Consider the following 15,563-nt stretch of genomic DNA (forward strand, 5'->3'; position numbering starts at 1 on the left):
TTGTACCTTCGCTCGCTAGCAGCCCAGGCAGGTTAGTGGCAGTGGTTCGAATTTTGTCGGTCTCCTGATGGGTACACCGTGCTCCGTATGCATGCGGTCTAGACCACCAGGTCGGTGTCTGTACTTGCTTCAAAGGTCGAAGGGGCTCAAAACGTCAGGCTACCGTTAGAATGGACCCCGGACTCCGAAACCATGGTTAATTAGGTACCTTATTTTCTCGTGAAATGCCTCCTAGTCACTGGGACAGGAGTTGTCTCGTGACGTACTATTAGCGGTGGCAGTGACAGATGAAATTCAGCTGTGAACATGTTCGGCTCACCGAGTTCCTGGTTGGCTGGGACCCCATCCGGATACTCGTCCGGTTGGCAATGTTCTGGCCAGAACATGAGGAACATTCAGCGGTCAAGAATACAGACGGAATATACGTACTGCTTCATGACACCAAGACGGGAAATAGGCAGAAAGTTTGGAACTGGGCATCGAACTCGGACGGTCCCGTGGCCAACGAATGGGTTTCCATTACCCCCAGATTATACCAAGGTGATGCAGGCCTGGGGTAATGGAAATTAGCGCTTCTACCCCTAAGCGCGGATCAAGTGGATCAAGTGGGTCCCAGCCAAGACTTGACACCAATGGCCAATGCCAAGCTGCACTTCTTACGTACAGAGACAACCGGACATGCCTATTCCAAGGTCACGGGTCTTCTCTGTCTGACCTCCATGGCCCACAGCCTGGCTTTCCATCCCGTTGAGGGCTAACGGTCGAGGCCCCGGGCCCGAGATGAGGACAACGCCATTAGGCATAGACCACATGATATGTCAGGCATTTGAATGCCTGCCTGACTGCCGAGACCAGACTCCAAACGCAAAGAAGCGGTAAGCAACGCAATGCTTGCCCTTGGCGGCGTGTTCTGGGGGCGTTTTCGCCAGAGAATCACGAGTTGTTCATGATAACCAATCTATCCGGCGAGGGCGAACACGTTTCCGGTTGCCGGCTGGCGGAAAGGGGCGGCACGGCGGCGAGTTCCTCATCGGGTCACGGTGCCACCCAGGGGGCAAAAGGCACAGGTGGCACCCGGCCCCAGCGGTACAGTGCCCGACCTGTAGGCCTGTACGGTCACCATCATCGCTCGGTATACCTCTACGGATGCCGTTCTCCATATTTCTGTCCAACTGTGGAGGACGGTGGATCGACGTTTTTTTAACCGTACTGCGGACACCGATAAAAGCTAGTGCAGAGATACCTCCGCATTCCTATCCCTTTCTCGTTTCTGTGCCTGACTGAATGTTTCCGCAAAGCGAAACAAGTTCTTGGTGAGTGTCAAGCTTGATGGGACCCAATTGCATCCCGGCGTGGCCAAGAAAAGTGGGCTGACATGTTGCAGGGAAATCCGGGATTCCTCAGTCTCCAAGAGAAAACCTTAAAGTCACGAGAGCCTCGAATAACCGTTCCGTACCTGAGCTCCGTACCTGCGTTCCGTTTCTGGTCGGGTGGGTCCCAAAATCCAAGCCAGAGACTTAACCAGCTACCATAAATGGCTAGACTGATCGTTTTGATTTGCTAAGAATAAACATATTTGCATCATGACGGCTCAAATTTCGTCTTCATCGCAGAGATCCCGGACCGTCGTGATCCAGAATAGGGAGTCAATGGCAAATTCAATGCTATCCGAGGAATCCTAGGCCGACAGTGGCTCAGCGTGGCTTCAGGGCGGCCTCAGCGTGGCCACATATAAAGAGCTGACGTATCCCGCTCAATTGCACCTGCACTAGCAGTAAATTCAGAGTCATCATCCAAAGAATTGGCCTTTGCAACGCGAGTCAGTGACTCAAGAACACCGAACACCGCATGTTGCTATTTTGAGCAAGCATTCCCCCAATCTTTCTCCCGACCGTGCCGACCTCTGAACCTTCAAACCATCACCAGACGAAGGTAACCGATCTCACTCCTCCTATCTATCTCCTATCCACCTCATACCCTCAGCCTCCTGAGGTGGGCCCTCGTATGGGCGATGGCAGCCACATGGCTGCCGCATAATTCCCACTGTTGTCTTACTCTCTCGTGTAAGGCGACAGTGGGCGTCATGCATCTGCCCCATTTTAGATCTGCTGTAGGTGCTAATACACACCTTACCGGCCAACAGGTTTTCGCCCCAGACGCATACAGTCAATCCCCTACGCCCATCTATTTTCTAGCTTAGATCAGATCAAGACACCATAATCCCTAGCCCACCTACACTGCTCACCAAACCAACTCATCACCGAAGCAAATCTTCCCACGGTTTGCCTGCAGACTACAAGGTACGCTCACATTCATTCATTAACGACACGTACGAAAGAGGCACTTTATCTACCTTTTCGTTTTGTGCCTGGTTTATCTGCTATTTTATGTCGGCCTGCCCTTTCCCTTTGAATCCCGATATCCGTTTTCGGTGCTCTCTTTGTGCCGCAACCTCTTATCAAGGGGGGCACGATAATCAGCCCCGGAACAGCACCACGAGCGATTGACTCAAACCAAGCGGCGAGCAAGTCGGTGCTGCTTTCCCGGCTTCTATCCTCACATGTCTCAACCCAAGATAACGCAAATTGGCGTCTGTATCGTGCCTCATTCCCCTTCTCCCTTTTCATTTGCTCGCCCCTAGCCGCACCTACAGCCAGGCCTCCTACATTCCCAGCTCATCCGAGCCGGGAATGCAGCCCACTCTAGTTCTAGCTCCAACAGCTTGGGTTTCAAAGATACGAGAGAGATATCTGGGCCTTATCAGAGCCCGCCAGCTTGGTTATATGGTATCTGGCATACTAGCCACTGGTGGCGTCCAGCCCCTCCCCTTCTATATCCCCCCGTGCTCTGCACCATGCTCTGCAGTGTCTTGCCCACGTCAGAGGCCCCCTTTATTACAGTCTCGTCTCTTTTGTCAGGACAGAGTTTATATAGATTCTCTCACATGAGAGAGACCCTCTGCACAACATGGCATGCTTGACTATAGAGACAGCTGACCTGACAATAACTAGTTTTCCAGACTATACAGACCCTTTTGAGTTCACAGTCGACACTATGACTGAGTCACAACTACCACCCAACCCACCCACCCTAGCCAAGGGGCTACTTGGGCAGTTGAAAGACGACCCTACCAGGCATCCGTCACCTCAGCCGACACACTTCAGTGTCCCAATTGTCAATGGCAATGGCCATAGGGTTCTGCGATCAGCCACCGTCGGCTATGTTGCCCCAGAATTCAAGGGCAAGGTAGAGCAGATGAAGCAAGGTGAGCTGGTTCTTCAGGCGGTCAATTAATACCAATATATGCTAACGAATACATCAGTCAAGGAGGAGATCAATTCTCAGGGATACATCCCTGAGGGCCTCGTCGAAGCCCAAATTACCTGGTTTTACAACGAGCTGGGCATCGATGATGTCTACTTCCAGCTGGAGACTCCCCGCGTTATTGCGGACCACATCATGTCCCTCTACGCCGCCAAGATCGCGGCAGCCTCCCGGAAGGACAAGCGGGAGGAGATCAGGCTGGATATGGAGTCGTCGGATCACGCCATCTACATCGACACAAGCGAGCCTGGCCGGAGTGCAATTGGCGGGCCGAGGTACGAGACCAGACTGGAAGCCAAGTACCTGGACGGTGTCGAGACGGACAAGCGATTCCGTGTCGAGACTTTCCGGTCCCCTGGTGTTGTTGGCGGCCATCCCGATTCGAAAGCGACATTGCGCTGCTACTTCGTCTACCAGTGCGAGTTCGTCGAGCCGAAGGCAGACCCCCTGGAGACGCGGCTCGAGGTCATCAGTGACCGCATGTTCCTGGCCAAGGCGACGAAGAACACAAAACTGATCTACCAGGATATCATTGCACTTGCCGTCAGCAGGTCTGGCCCAGTCATCGAGGTATATGATATCGAGGGATCCCGAGAGAAGCGCTTGGTCGTCGCATTCCGCTCGAGAACGGCGAGGGGCATTTTCAGTGCCCTCAGCGACCTCTACCACTATTACGGGGTGACGAGTTCTCGAAAGTACGTCGAGCAGTTCTCCAACGGCATCACGGTCATGAGCATCTACCTGCGGCCGGCCGCCATGATCGAGTCCAAGTACCCGCCTATCGAGGAGTCGATCCACCAGATCACAAAGGAGATCTCCTTATTGTACTGCATCCCGCAGAACAAGCTTCACAACCTGTTCGCCTCGGGCGAACTCAGCCTGCAGGAGGCCATCTACGGACACTGCGTCTGGGTCTTTGTCCAGCACTTCCTGAACCGCCTTGGTTCCGAGTACGCTTCGCTGGTATCGGTCCTTGACCCGAAGAACAACGTACACGCCGAGATCCTGTCCAAGCTCAAGCGCCGGCTCCGGACGCAAACGTTTACTCCGGACTACATCCTGGAGATCATCACCTCTTATCCCGGCCTAGTCCGCGCCCTCTACGCCTCTTTTGCGAGCGTTCACTTGAGCGTTGGACCGGGCTTTGAGGCCCACTCCTTATTGCCAAACCCTGCTGTCGAAGTGCTCTCAGACGAGAAGCTTAAGGAATACATCTCCAAGGATGTCTCCAACGAGCACGAGGAGATGGTCATGACCGCCTTCCGCGTCTTTAACAATGCCATCCTGAAGACCAACTACTTCACCCCGACCAAGGTAGCCCTCAGCTTCCGGCTAGATCCTTCTTTCCTTCCCAAGATTGAGTACTCCAACCCACTCTACGGCATGTTCCTTGTTATCACCTCGGAGTCTCGCGGGTTCCACCTCCGTTTCAAGGACATTTCCCGCGGCGGCATCCGCATCGTTAAGTCTCGCAGCAAGGAAGCATACTCGATCAATGCCCGCAACCTCTTTGACGAGAATTACGGCCTTGCCAGCACTCAGCAGCGGAAGAACAAGGATATCCCCGAGGGCGGATCCAAGGGAGTCATCCTCCTCGACCCCAAGCAGCAAGACAGGGCTAGCGAGGCCTTTGAGAAGTACATCGACAGCATCTTGGATCTGTTGCTGCCGGCAGAGACGCCAGGGATCAAGAACCCGATCGTCGACCTCTACGGCAAGGAGGAGATTCTCTTCATGGGGCCCGATGAGAACACCGCCGATCTCGTCGACTGGGCCACGGCGCATGCGCGGTCTCGAGGTGCTCCTTGGTGGAAGTCGTTCTTCACCGGCAAGTCCCCGAAGCTTGGCGGCATTCCTCATGACCACTATGGCATGACCACGCTGTCGGTGCGCGAGTACGTCACGGGCATCTATCGTAAGCTAAACCTGGATCCTTCCAAGGTCAGGAAGATGCAAACCGGTGGGCCCGATGGTGATCTCGGCAGCAACGAAATCCTGCTCAGTAACGAGAAGTACACGTCCGTTGTCGACGGATCCGGCGTCCTTGTTGATCCCAACGGCATCGATAAGCAGGAGCTTCGCCGCCTCGCCGAGAAGCGGGTCATGATCTCCCAGTTTGATCTATCCAAGCTCTCCAAGGACGGATACCGGGTCCTCTGTGAGGATTCGAACATCACCCTTCCCACTGGTGAGGTCATCAACAGCGGCACGGGCTTCCGTAACACCTATCACCTTCGCGACGCGGGTCTCACTGATATGTTTGTTCCATGCGGCGGCCGACCAGAGTCCATCGACCTCATGTCTGCCAGTCGACTGATCAAGGATGGCAAAACCACGGTGCCCTACATCGTGGAAGGAGCCAACCTCTTCATCACCCAAGAGGCGAAGCTGCGGCTCGAAGCGGCGGGCTGCACCCTGTTCAAGGACGCCAGCACCAACAAGGGTGGTGTGACCAGCTCCTCCCTCGAAGTTCTCGCCTCGCTCAGCTTTGACGACGAGGGTTTCGTCAAACACATGTGCCATGACGCTCGCGGCAACGTTCCCGAGTTCTACCAGGCATACGTCAAGGCGGTCCAGAACAAGATCCGCGAGAACGCTCGGCTCGAGTTCGAGGCCATCTGGCGCGAACATGAGCAGACCGGCGTCGCACGTTCGCTCTTGTCTGATAAGCTCTCGGTAGCGATCACGACTCTAGACGAGGAGCTGCAGCACTCGGAACTGTGGGAGAATGAGCGCATCCGGAAGTCCGTTCTTGCCGATGCCTTGCCCAGGCTTCTACTCGAGAAGATTGGTCTAGAGACGATCATCGAGCGTGTTCCCAACGCATACCTCCGTGCCATCTTTGGTAGCTATCTGGCGAGTCGTTTCGTGTACGAATACGGTAGTTCCCCGAGCCAGTTCGCATTCTACGATTTGTAAGTACAAGCAAACACCTTGGCGATGACAATGACTAACAGAAATGCACAGCATGTCGAGAAGGATGCGCAAGGTCGAGTGAACGGCGTATTCGAGATGAGTTTTCTTTGAAGAGTCTGCGGGTAAAAAAAGGTTCGGAAAATGGAGCAATTAATACGTACGATATTTTGGGAGACGGGGAAAAAAAAGCATCCTGAGAACTGCGGAACAAGATAATGGTCTTTTCTTTCCCTTACTGCCTGCGTGGCTGTTTATTTCGGTCCTCGAGTCTAGATCGATGCGACATGGAGACGCAACAAGAGAGAAGAGACCCTGTTCCCTTGGGCCGTCGTGACTGACCTTCCACAAGGGGATATAAAGTCTAGGTAACGGTTTTGTTTGCTTCGAGAGCATTTTCACTTAGACGCCCCTTGACCCCGATATTGCGGGAACCGAGGGCGACTATGCCCAGCTCAACAGTGTCCATTTGCCCACCTTGCATTGAGGTAACTCCAGGTTAGTTCAGATGATTTGTGCATGCAACTGGTTCCAAGTTTACATTACAGCGTGCGTGCGTGCGTGCCTCTTCTCGATTTCCTGCCTTGCTTGGCTCTCATCGCCAGTCTTGAGTGGGCCGCGTCTCCCTGCCTGTTTAATCTCTGTGCACAGTTCCCGCCGAGAAACCACAGCGGCAATCACCAGCCTAGGCCGTCGCCGCCATGGTGAAGTCGACGCACGACTCGTAAGTCTGCTTTGCGGTTTTGGCATACCACCACCATTGGAGAACCTACGCAAGCCGCCTGTCAGCCGTCCCGGGGTCCCGCCCTATTTCTCAAGCAACAAGGGAATGGAGAAGAGGAGGACGACTCACGCAGGCTCCGGGCACTCCGCACTCGGCGCTGACGTCGGGCAGGGTGACGTTGAAGTCGGTATTATTGAGCGGCAGCTCCCTGGCGTAGTACAGCGTCTCGTTGGCGTAGCCCTCGGGCCAGACGACCAGGGGCTCTCCGAGGACGGCGTCGTCGGCGGCGCGGACGACGCTGACGTTGGCGCTGCCGTCGTGCGGGATGGTCAGCCTGACGCGGAAGTTGACCTCCTGCCCGGCCCGCCAGGCCTGCGAGCCCTCCCGGTTGTCGTCGAACTGCAGGCCCCGGCACAGCCACAAGTTGCAGGCGCCCGGCCCCGAGTAGCCCGGGTCCGCCGCCGCCAGCTCCGGGAGGCCCTCCACGTGCGACGTGTTGTCGCGGGTGATGTCCTCCGTCACCGCCGCGCCGCACGCCGCCAGGGACGCCGGGCCCGGGTGGCGCGTCGGCGGGGACTCGACGTAGCCGTGCGCGGAGACGGGGGCGAGGAGGGGGAGCGTGTGGAGTGCTAGGCGGGGGCGCATCGTTGGGGCTTGGCTTTGCTGCCTCGCTGGCTGGCTAGATGCCGGCCGGGGTTAAGATCGAAGCCGGTAACAGACCTTGTATCGCTTGGTAAGACGGTGCGATACCGGAATAGGGGGGATTGCGTTGGCGATTTATAACCCCCGTCTGTCCGCCCGTAACAGCCCGAGCAAACGGGATACGGGTACGAAGCAGGCGCGGTTGATGACCAGCAGTGTTCTGGCTCGTCAACAGGTCGCGGTAGAGCGCCCTATGACTTGGCTCTCTTTTCCTGGCTTATTCGCGATCATTTCTCCCACGGCGTCTCGAAATCTTGGCCCATCCGCTTCACTTCCATCTCTGGTCATCTTTTACCCTCTCCCCACCCCTGTTGGCCGTCTGGGCGCGGCTCCTTATATATGCAAGTCTCCGACGGTGCGTCTTCTCCTTAACCAATGACCGGGTTGGCTGTTTAGCACCAATCCGCTTCTAAGCTCTCTTTGTGCCAATTAATCCGGCATGCTGTTCTTATCCGCCCAGCGACGATCTCGCGTTTAACCTGCGGGCCAATATAAAAGTAGGCAAACATGCGCTTGGGAAATGCTCCGGTGCCACCTCCGCAAACAATTTGCCGGGACCGGCGAAGCAAAAGACCCCTAATTGGGGAGACGCAAGTGAGGTGATCTGGTAGCTTTGTTCCCAAGTCATGCGGGTGTCTAGAACCCAGCTGGATGTCCCATTGTCGGCAGAAAGGGTAAACTGTCTGGGCATCTATTTATACTGTTTAAACATGCTGCATTTGCGGTAGTCTATTGCGGGGGTGGGGCCGAGTCCCTGAACCCCTTTCGCCGGCTGATAGCTTCGGCTTCGGCAGCTTTTTTAGGAGGTGGGGTAGGTAGAATGTCGCATTGGAATACGCAGTATTCAGTCGATGGCGATCTAGGCGCCATGGTTTGGTGTACAGCGAAGATAGCTATGGGGTAGCCTAAAGGCTATTCAATAGCTCTTTATGAGCTGTCTATCGTATTGTGGCTCAAGTATCTAGGATTCAGCTTGGGCTCACAAGTTCATCACCTAGGGATAACCCCCTGGGTGATCCCGGTTAGCACTTCCATCAAAAGTGGAATGGCACAGCAGGGGAAGCAGGGGAAATCCATATCCGGTGAGTACCCAAGCGACAACACGAACGATTATTTCAGCTTATATGTAAATAGAAGTTGAGACGGAAATGAGAAGAATTAGTTCACTAGACCCGAGTTTCAATTCTGGTGCTTAACTAGAAACCTGAAGCGAGAACCTGGCCACCTCTTGATTAAGTTCTAGACCCTTAACGCGTCTGTCGCGATTCCCAAGTGGATGCTGTGGTTCAATGTAACTACCGTTGAGTGGACCGCGGGCCGAGGTACGAGTGGCACTAAACCCACTCGATAATAGTACAAAACACTGCGGGGAAGCCAAATTATATCCTATCTCGCAACTCCCCCCTTGGAGGTTTTTCGGACATAGCGTAAGAGAATATAACCAGTTTGTGGATTCTAGGAGAATCCCTCAAAACTTCACAGTTCCATCATCGCACCAAGAAACCGGCGGCAAATTGTAACCAACCGGCCTGCCTCTAGCCTCGCGACTGCCCGAGACTAGACCGACCTCGGTTCGGGAACGACCAACCCCAAGTCCACGCCCAGCCTCTCTCCCTACCCGGCCAAGCCAACCGAACCACACCCACAATGTCAGCCGATCCCGCGCCCTCGACGGGCGCCATCGCCGATCTCCCCTCAGGCGAGCCCATCCCCTCCTCCGCGGCGCCGCCCTCGTCCTCTGCTCCGAAACCGGCGCCGATCCCGCTCGGCGCCCTCCTAGCCGCCTCCGCGTCCAACATGGACGCCTCCCTCGCCCGCCTCAACCGGTGCCTCTCCACGCCCTCGGGCATCGACACCGTCCTCCTCTTCGTCGGCTTCGCCGCCCGCCTCGGCTCCTCCGCCCTCGGCGGCCTAGCCGACCTCCCCGCCCTCCACCGCCGCCGCGCCCGCGCCTGGCTCGCCCTCCTGGCCCCGCGCGCCACCGTCCTCCTGACCAGCGCCGACCCCGCCGCCTCCCCGTCCGCAGCGGCGATCCTCTCCCTCGCCGCCCGCCTCCGCGCCCTCTCCAACCTCCTCTCCGAGACGCGCACCATGCTCCGCCTGTGGGGCCTCCTGGGCATGTACTTCTGGGGCCGCGGCCTCGTGGCGGGCACGATACGGTCTCTCCGCGGCGGCGCCTCGGAAAAGGACAAGGAGCAGACCTCGGCTGCCTCGACGGCCGTGTCGTACCTGCAGCTGGCGCTCTGCGCGACCTTCCAGGCGCTCGAGAACGGCGCCTACCTGTCGTCCAAAGGCGTGCTGGGCTGGACGCCGGCGCAGCAGGCGCGCGCGTCGCGCTGGAGCGCGCGCCTGTGGGGCGCGTACGTAGGCGTCGAGCTGGGCCGCCTGGCGGCCGAGAGGGTGGGCGCGGTGCCGGTCAAGGACGCCGGAGAGGGCGCCTGGGGCAGGGCGGTGGTCAGGAACCTGGCGTGGGCGCCCCTGACGCTGCATTGGGGGTCCGAGAAGGGCGTCGTGAGCGATTGGATGGTCGGGTTCCTGGCGTGCGTGCCTGGTACTATTCAGATGCGGCAGCTGTGGAAGGAGAGTGCCTGAGGGGGGTATGTTTTGAATGGCATCTTGATGTGTGTCATTGGTGGTGGCGGTCTTGTCATCTCAACCCCCTATCTGGTTACCTTGATCGTGAGAAGAAAGTGTCGGGGAAATCAAGCAAAACTGGTCCTGTACTAAACTATGTTTGGTTGGAAATGGTAATGGTATTTCGAGGGCAGAGTCACCGAGTGCCAGGAATATGTAGATATTATGTATAGACAGACAGCTAGTTTAAATATGGTATCTTTATTTTTATTTGAGGTTCGTCTCACCCCTATGCGAACGCGTTGCATTGTCTATTAATATCACGACTTCATAAGGAAGTCTGTAAAGAAGTATGTGCCTCTGTAGGTCGCCCCCTTATTCCTCCACGAGAGGTCCCCTTTGCTGCTGCTCAGCCAGTTGCACAACCTCTCTGATTCCCTAAATTTCCTCCAGTATTACGGCGCCAGGCTCGTCCGCATGACGGGGTTCGCAACTGCGCCTCACAATAAGATCAACCAATGCCCGTGGTCTAAGAGATGAGTAAGGAAGCTACATGAGCAACAATGCCGAGTTTCGTCCTCCTCAACGCCAACATCCTCTGTCCTATTATCAGTCCGCTATCGGAGGAGAGCGGCCAAAACACTCGCTACGAGGAGTGTCTCTAGCCAAGGCACGGCAAGTCGCCTCGAATCGGAGGCTACTGCTGCAGCAACATCGAACGGGCTGCCGCCACCTTGTCCTGCATCGGGTGCTGACGGCGCGCTCGTCCGTTGCGCTCCAGTCGCGTCCGTGGGGTTGATACCCAATGGCCCAGTCTGCACTGGTGATGCTGGAATATTTGTCGTCTCAAACTCAGGCGGTGGAGGAAGGGGCGACTCGGTTTCCCCCGCTTCGGTTGTTGTTGCAGACGTGGCGACGGTCGTCTCTTTCGACGGGGTCATCGTCAGTATCTGTCGCGACGAAGTAGTGACCACGGCCGGTGTCGAAGCGATTGCTGAGGGACAAAGAAGGCCGACCAAGTTTCCCGTTAACGCCTGCCCTAATACTGTGTCCGGGGTACTGCTGACGCCATCGCACGCGGCGGCGATGTTTTCCTCGACCCTTTGAATATTCCGCACACAAGTGTCCGAGCATGTCCTCCCCTGGGTGAAATCGCTTGTTGAGCATCCAGAAATGGGAGAGTTGTAGGCGAGTATGCACCCGATGGGAACTGAGGATGAGGTGATGATTTGGAAGGTGGACAACGACATCGCAGTGGCCGTCGAGGCCATGGCTAGAATGTCCGCCAAGCGCGGCCGTCGCCGCCTCTCGCGCCTCGCCATTGATAATTCCTAGGAAGGGTCGAATATCCAAGTGTTGTTGAAGCTGTCAACAGTCGCTCCTCTCGCGGGTCTGTGTTGGTGATGGGTGATGTATCCTGATCGTCGTGTTCTTTCGAGAATCTCTAGGTTCAAGAGTCGAATAGCCGTCTTGGTGCTATGGTCTCTGGGAAGGGTGATATTGTAAAGGATACCTCTTTGGATTGAGGCTGCAAAAGAAGGACCTCTGACGAGGGCGAGACGTGAAGCGTCTCAGATTCTTGTCGATCGGCCTGTACACGGATACGAAAGGACCACGGCAGTGTCAATCCGGGGTGTCAATGCGACTATCAGCTGATGTCATGCGGAATCCGTTGCTTCCTATCGTTGTCTTCTGTTGCGTTGCCTGTCCGTAGATCCCAATCATGCCCTTTAGGGGAAACCGGTATTGCATAAATGAGATCACGGTGAACTGGGAAAAGCGGTCCTTCCAGACAATCTCTGCATTGGGAACCAAAAGGACTCAAATTCCGTCGTCGCCTGGACGCTTTTATATGCTGTCTCGAACCAGAAGAAAAACAGGCTCTACCTGGTGCCACCACCGCAATGGTTGCAAAGGAAACGGGATGGAAAGCAGCAGATGGCGAGGATACCGACGATACCGGGAAAGGTAAAGACAGACCCAATCAATGGGAGAAAGATCAAACGGATGCCGAGCAAGAAGAAGCGGAAATGGAACACGGCACGAAGCACAGCTTCTGCGTTTGCGCTCGTCGAGAAGCGACAACGGAAAAGGTCGAGAGCGTTGTTGATCCGGCTGATCGAGAGAGAACAGACCACTCACATGAAGCGTGACCTTGATACAGATTAAAGTCACCGGGGGGGTTCCCTGGTGATGCCCCAACCCCTGGGAGAGCCCTTCGCCTCTCACGACACGACCTGGAAGCCCCAGGCCATCCAGGCGTCAGAACCTACCAAGTGATCTGTGATCCGGCGTTTGTTTTGACACCTGGGCGGGCTCTTCCCAGAGATGAGCCTTCCTTGGTTGAGGGAACCCCTAGATCGCTGTAGGTCAAGAAGTGGCCAATCAGCAATGGTGAACAAACATCTGTGTTTTGAATCGGGGAAGATGCACCCCCCTAGGAAGATTTCAGGCCTCTGATTGGTTGCCGGAGAGGGCCCGAGCTCGAAAGTCCTGTGCAACAGCCAACAGTGAGAGTGGCGAGGAAGAAGGACAATTTCACCGTGGAGGACGGAAGTGGGAGGAAGATGAATTTCACCTACGGAGGTAGGCAGTAGTAGGCACATTGCCGCAAACTTGTAAAATTAATCTGAAATACGGCATTGTTCAAGTAATGTATATGTGATACTCGCGGCGATGCAAGGCTCCGTGTATACTTAGGGAGGGACATCCCGGGCCAACAGTTAAGCCTGTCGGATTGCGTCAGAACGTTTCTCATTAAGCGCAGGGCCATATATACCCATCAGAATCTGTTCAGAAAATTAATTAGATACTGGTCGCAAGTTTTATACATACATTTGGAGAAAGGAATGAAAATGAGAAGGACAAGCTGGAAAATGAAAGCGCAGAGGTGAATTAGTTCAGTTGGCAGTGGTGATGGCTTCTTGACAGTGGCTTTGATCGAAAGGTTGACAACTATGCCAACATTGAAATGATGATTTTAGATCTCTACAAACACATTCTAACATATACATGAAGCCCAAAACAGCTCCAGATCCATATACCGACAGCCCAACTACAAGTAGCCAGCAAAATCCATAGTCCTGTACAAACCCACCAGTCTTTGAACTCCGAGCCTATCTGAATCCTGCCGTATTACCCCTATGTTCTCCGAACCTTAAAATCTTTCGCCAAATCCATATTCTCGGTCGGACCAGACCTGTTTTTGCCCATAACAATAACTCGAGAGAGAACATGTAGAAATAAGAAAAGGGGAGGAGAGCGAGAGACGAGGGGAGTGTAGGGGAAGGGAGAAAGACGGAGGCCCAGTCCATCATCAGGACCTCTTCTGCCCCATCTCCTCCCCCCCGTAATCTTCCCACTCGTCCCAGTCGCCGCTCGCCCCGATCTTGCCGCCCACCCATATCCCGGCCGCCGTGGCAGCGCTCGCGGCGAGGAACCAGCCCTCAAACCAGCGGTCCACAAACGCCGGCTCGAGCGCGCTCTCGAGCGCGTCGCCGACCGACCTCCCCACCTCGCGCGGGAGGCTGTTGCGCAGCAGCAGCGCCGCGCTGATGGTGTACGTGGCCGCCACCTGCCCGACCGCCAGCGCCAGGTTCGCCCGCGCCTGCCGGAGCAGGCCCGGCGCCCACTTGGCGAACAGGTGGGCCGTCTGGATGGCCGAGTTGGCCGACGCCGCGAGGATCACCCCGGACAGCAGGAAGCTGATCTGCCGCGCCCACGCCGTCTGGTCGAGCGTCGGGTCCCAGTGCCTGGCCAGAAGGCCGAGGAAGCGGTTGATCGGGTCCGAGGAGCTGAATGACGCCGTCGGGTAGTAGATCCGGCGGAACGTGGTGAGAGACGTGGCGAGGATGCGGTAGATGCAGTACACGCCGAAGACGTAGTTCGGCAGCGAGAGGAGAAGGCCGAGCACCGTGCCGTCGCGAGAGTGGGCCGCCTGCTTGCTGCGGAGGAGGGACAGCGACGATGAGAGGCTGGCTTCCATGGTCTCGAGGCCCGAGATTTCGACCTGCAGCGCCCGGATTTCGCCGGCATCCCCGCCGCCGCCGCCACCAATACTCTTCAGCGAGCCAAACATCCTGCCCACAAGGCCGGTCGACCCCGGTGCAGCAGCCGCTCCGCCCTCCGCCGACGCGGCGAGCTTCCTCTCCAGCACCCGCAACCGATGTCGCTTGCTATGCAACATCTCGCCCGTCGCATCCAAGCCGGCCTGCTTCCTCGCGATGTCCGCATCCGTGACGGGCCGCCGCCTGTAAGACCTCCCATCCACAAACGTATGCCAGGGGCTAGACACGCTCGCGAACCCCGAGAGCAGCGCCATGAGCGAGATGCCGATGACGCCGACCCTCTCGAGGCACGCCCTGGTCAGCCCCCCACCCCCCAGCACGTCCCCGACCGACTCGGCCCTCGCCTCCGCCCTCCCAATAGTCATCCCCGTGCTGTCGAACTCGCCCTCGCCCTCGCCCCCGCCGAACCGCCTCCCGCGCAGGTAGTCCGCCTCGTCCGCCACGGCCGGCACCGCCCTGCCGAGCGACCAGAACACGCACAGCCAGCCCGCAAACGCCAGACCCTGCAGCGCCCACGCAACTCTCGGCGCCCTCCGGAGCGACGACGACCACCAGCCCGCCGCCCCGGCCACGACGCTCCGGATCTCCAGGAGCGGCACCACGCCCACCAGCAGCACCAGCAGCGCCGGCACGACAGCCACCCTCAGCGCCGCCGCCCGCGCCTCCTTGCCGCCCGCGCCGCCGAGCCCCGCCACCTCGGCCAGTATCAGCTCCGCCAGCACGGCCGCGAGCCCCAGCGTCGCCGCGAACGCCGCCGCCCGGGTGCCGCGCCGCGCCGTCCGCGCAGAGTGCTCGGCGTGAGCGAGCCGCAGCGCCGCGGGCGCCGAGGACGGGAGGAAGAAGCGGTGGTTGCCTCCGCCGGAGTCGTGCTCGTCGTGGTCGGGTTCGTCGTGGGGGCCCGACAGGAGCGGGAACAGGCGGTGCGAGGCGACGGCGGCGACGACGGCGAAGGTGGCGATGAACGGTGACAGGGAGACGAGGGTGCCGAGGACCGTCGGCGCGCCCGGCGGGCCGGCGCAGAGGCTGCTGGCGTCGCAGCTGTGGTCGTTCATCTGGACGGCGAGGTGTGCCTAGAGGAGGAGGAGTGGGGTGGTGGGGGGTTCGATGGGTGGTCGTTGGGTGCGTGGCCTGCGGCTCTAGGAGCGGAATCAGACTGCATTCTATGCGCAGTGTCGCCGCTGGAGCTGGCTATTTTTTCCTGTTCAAAGCGATTGTGTTGTCGCATGGCCCGATGACAGTTTGCTGTTTCGTTTGGAGTG

General features: G+C 57.3%; 5 protein-coding genes across 5 annotated transcripts; 2 read left to right on the forward strand and 3 right to left on the reverse strand.

The window, feature by feature from the left end:
* Nucleotides 1-2,967: 2,967 nt before the first annotated feature.
* Nucleotides 2,968-6,322, forward strand: QBC33DRAFT_448946 (putative nad-specific glutamate dehydrogenase; the record flags this gene model as incomplete). Its single annotated transcript, XM_060424498.1, has 3 exons — nt 2,968-3,265; nt 3,323-6,239; nt 6,292-6,322. The coding sequence occupies 3 exons, from the start codon at nt 2,968-2,970 to the stop codon at nt 6,320-6,322; spliced, it is 3,246 nt and encodes a 1,081-aa protein (XP_060284774.1).
* A 600-nt stretch (nt 6,323-6,922) lies between these two features.
* On the reverse strand, nt 6,923-8,076 carry QBC33DRAFT_607156 (uncharacterized protein; the record flags this gene model as incomplete). Its single annotated transcript, XM_060432327.1, has 2 exons — nt 7,091-8,076; nt 6,923-7,006 (listed from the first exon to the last, which is right to left on the reverse strand). The coding sequence occupies exons 1-2, from the start codon at nt 7,604-7,606 to the stop codon at nt 6,923-6,925; spliced, it is 600 nt and encodes a 199-aa protein (XP_060284775.1). The 5' UTR covers nt 7,607-8,076.
* A 940-nt stretch (nt 8,077-9,016) lies between these two features.
* On the forward strand, nt 9,017-10,504 carry QBC33DRAFT_607160 (uncharacterized protein). The gene has a single exon (XM_060432328.1). It carries the CDS (start codon nt 9,311-9,313, stop codon nt 10,253-10,255), a length of 945 nt encoding a protein of 314 aa, XP_060284776.1. The 5' UTR covers nt 9,017-9,310; the 3' UTR covers nt 10,256-10,504.
* Nucleotide 10,505: 1 nt separating this feature from the next.
* QBC33DRAFT_383042 (uncharacterized protein) lies at nt 10,506-11,759 on the reverse strand. Its single transcript, XM_060424075.1, has one exon. The coding sequence runs from the start codon at nt 11,557-11,559 to the stop codon at nt 10,855-10,857; it is 705 nt and encodes a 234-aa protein (XP_060284777.1). The 5' UTR covers nt 11,560-11,759; the 3' UTR covers nt 10,506-10,854.
* A 1,413-nt stretch (nt 11,760-13,172) lies between these two features.
* On the reverse strand, nt 13,173-14,980 carry QBC33DRAFT_535391 (Abscisic acid G-protein coupled receptor-domain-containing protein). The gene has a single exon (XM_060427621.1). The coding sequence runs from the start codon at nt 14,667-14,669 to the stop codon at nt 13,554-13,556; it is 1,116 nt and encodes a 371-aa protein (XP_060284778.1). The 5' UTR covers nt 14,670-14,980; the 3' UTR covers nt 13,173-13,553.
* Nucleotides 14,981-15,563: the final 583 nt, after the last annotated feature.

This window comes from Phialemonium atrogriseum, assembly GCF_030411735.1.
Source record: "Phialemonium atrogriseum strain 8032-3 unplaced genomic scaffold QBC33scaffold_9, whole genome shotgun sequence".
Lineage (NCBI taxonomy): Eukaryota > Fungi > Ascomycota > Sordariomycetes > Cephalothecales > Cephalothecaceae > Phialemonium > Phialemonium atrogriseum.

Coding starts and splice junctions, on each gene's coding strand:
- QBC33DRAFT_607160 (XM_060432328.1), top strand. CDS start 9,311: ATGTCAGCCGATCCCGCGCCCTCGACGGGCGCCATCGCCGATCTCCCC.
- QBC33DRAFT_383042 (XM_060424075.1), bottom strand. CDS start 11,559: ATGGCGAGGCGCGAGAGGCGGCGACGGCCGCGCTTGGCGGACATTCTA.
- QBC33DRAFT_535391 (XM_060427621.1), bottom strand. CDS start 14,669: ATGACTATTGGGAGGGCGGAGGCGAGGGCCGAGTCGGTCGGGGACGTG.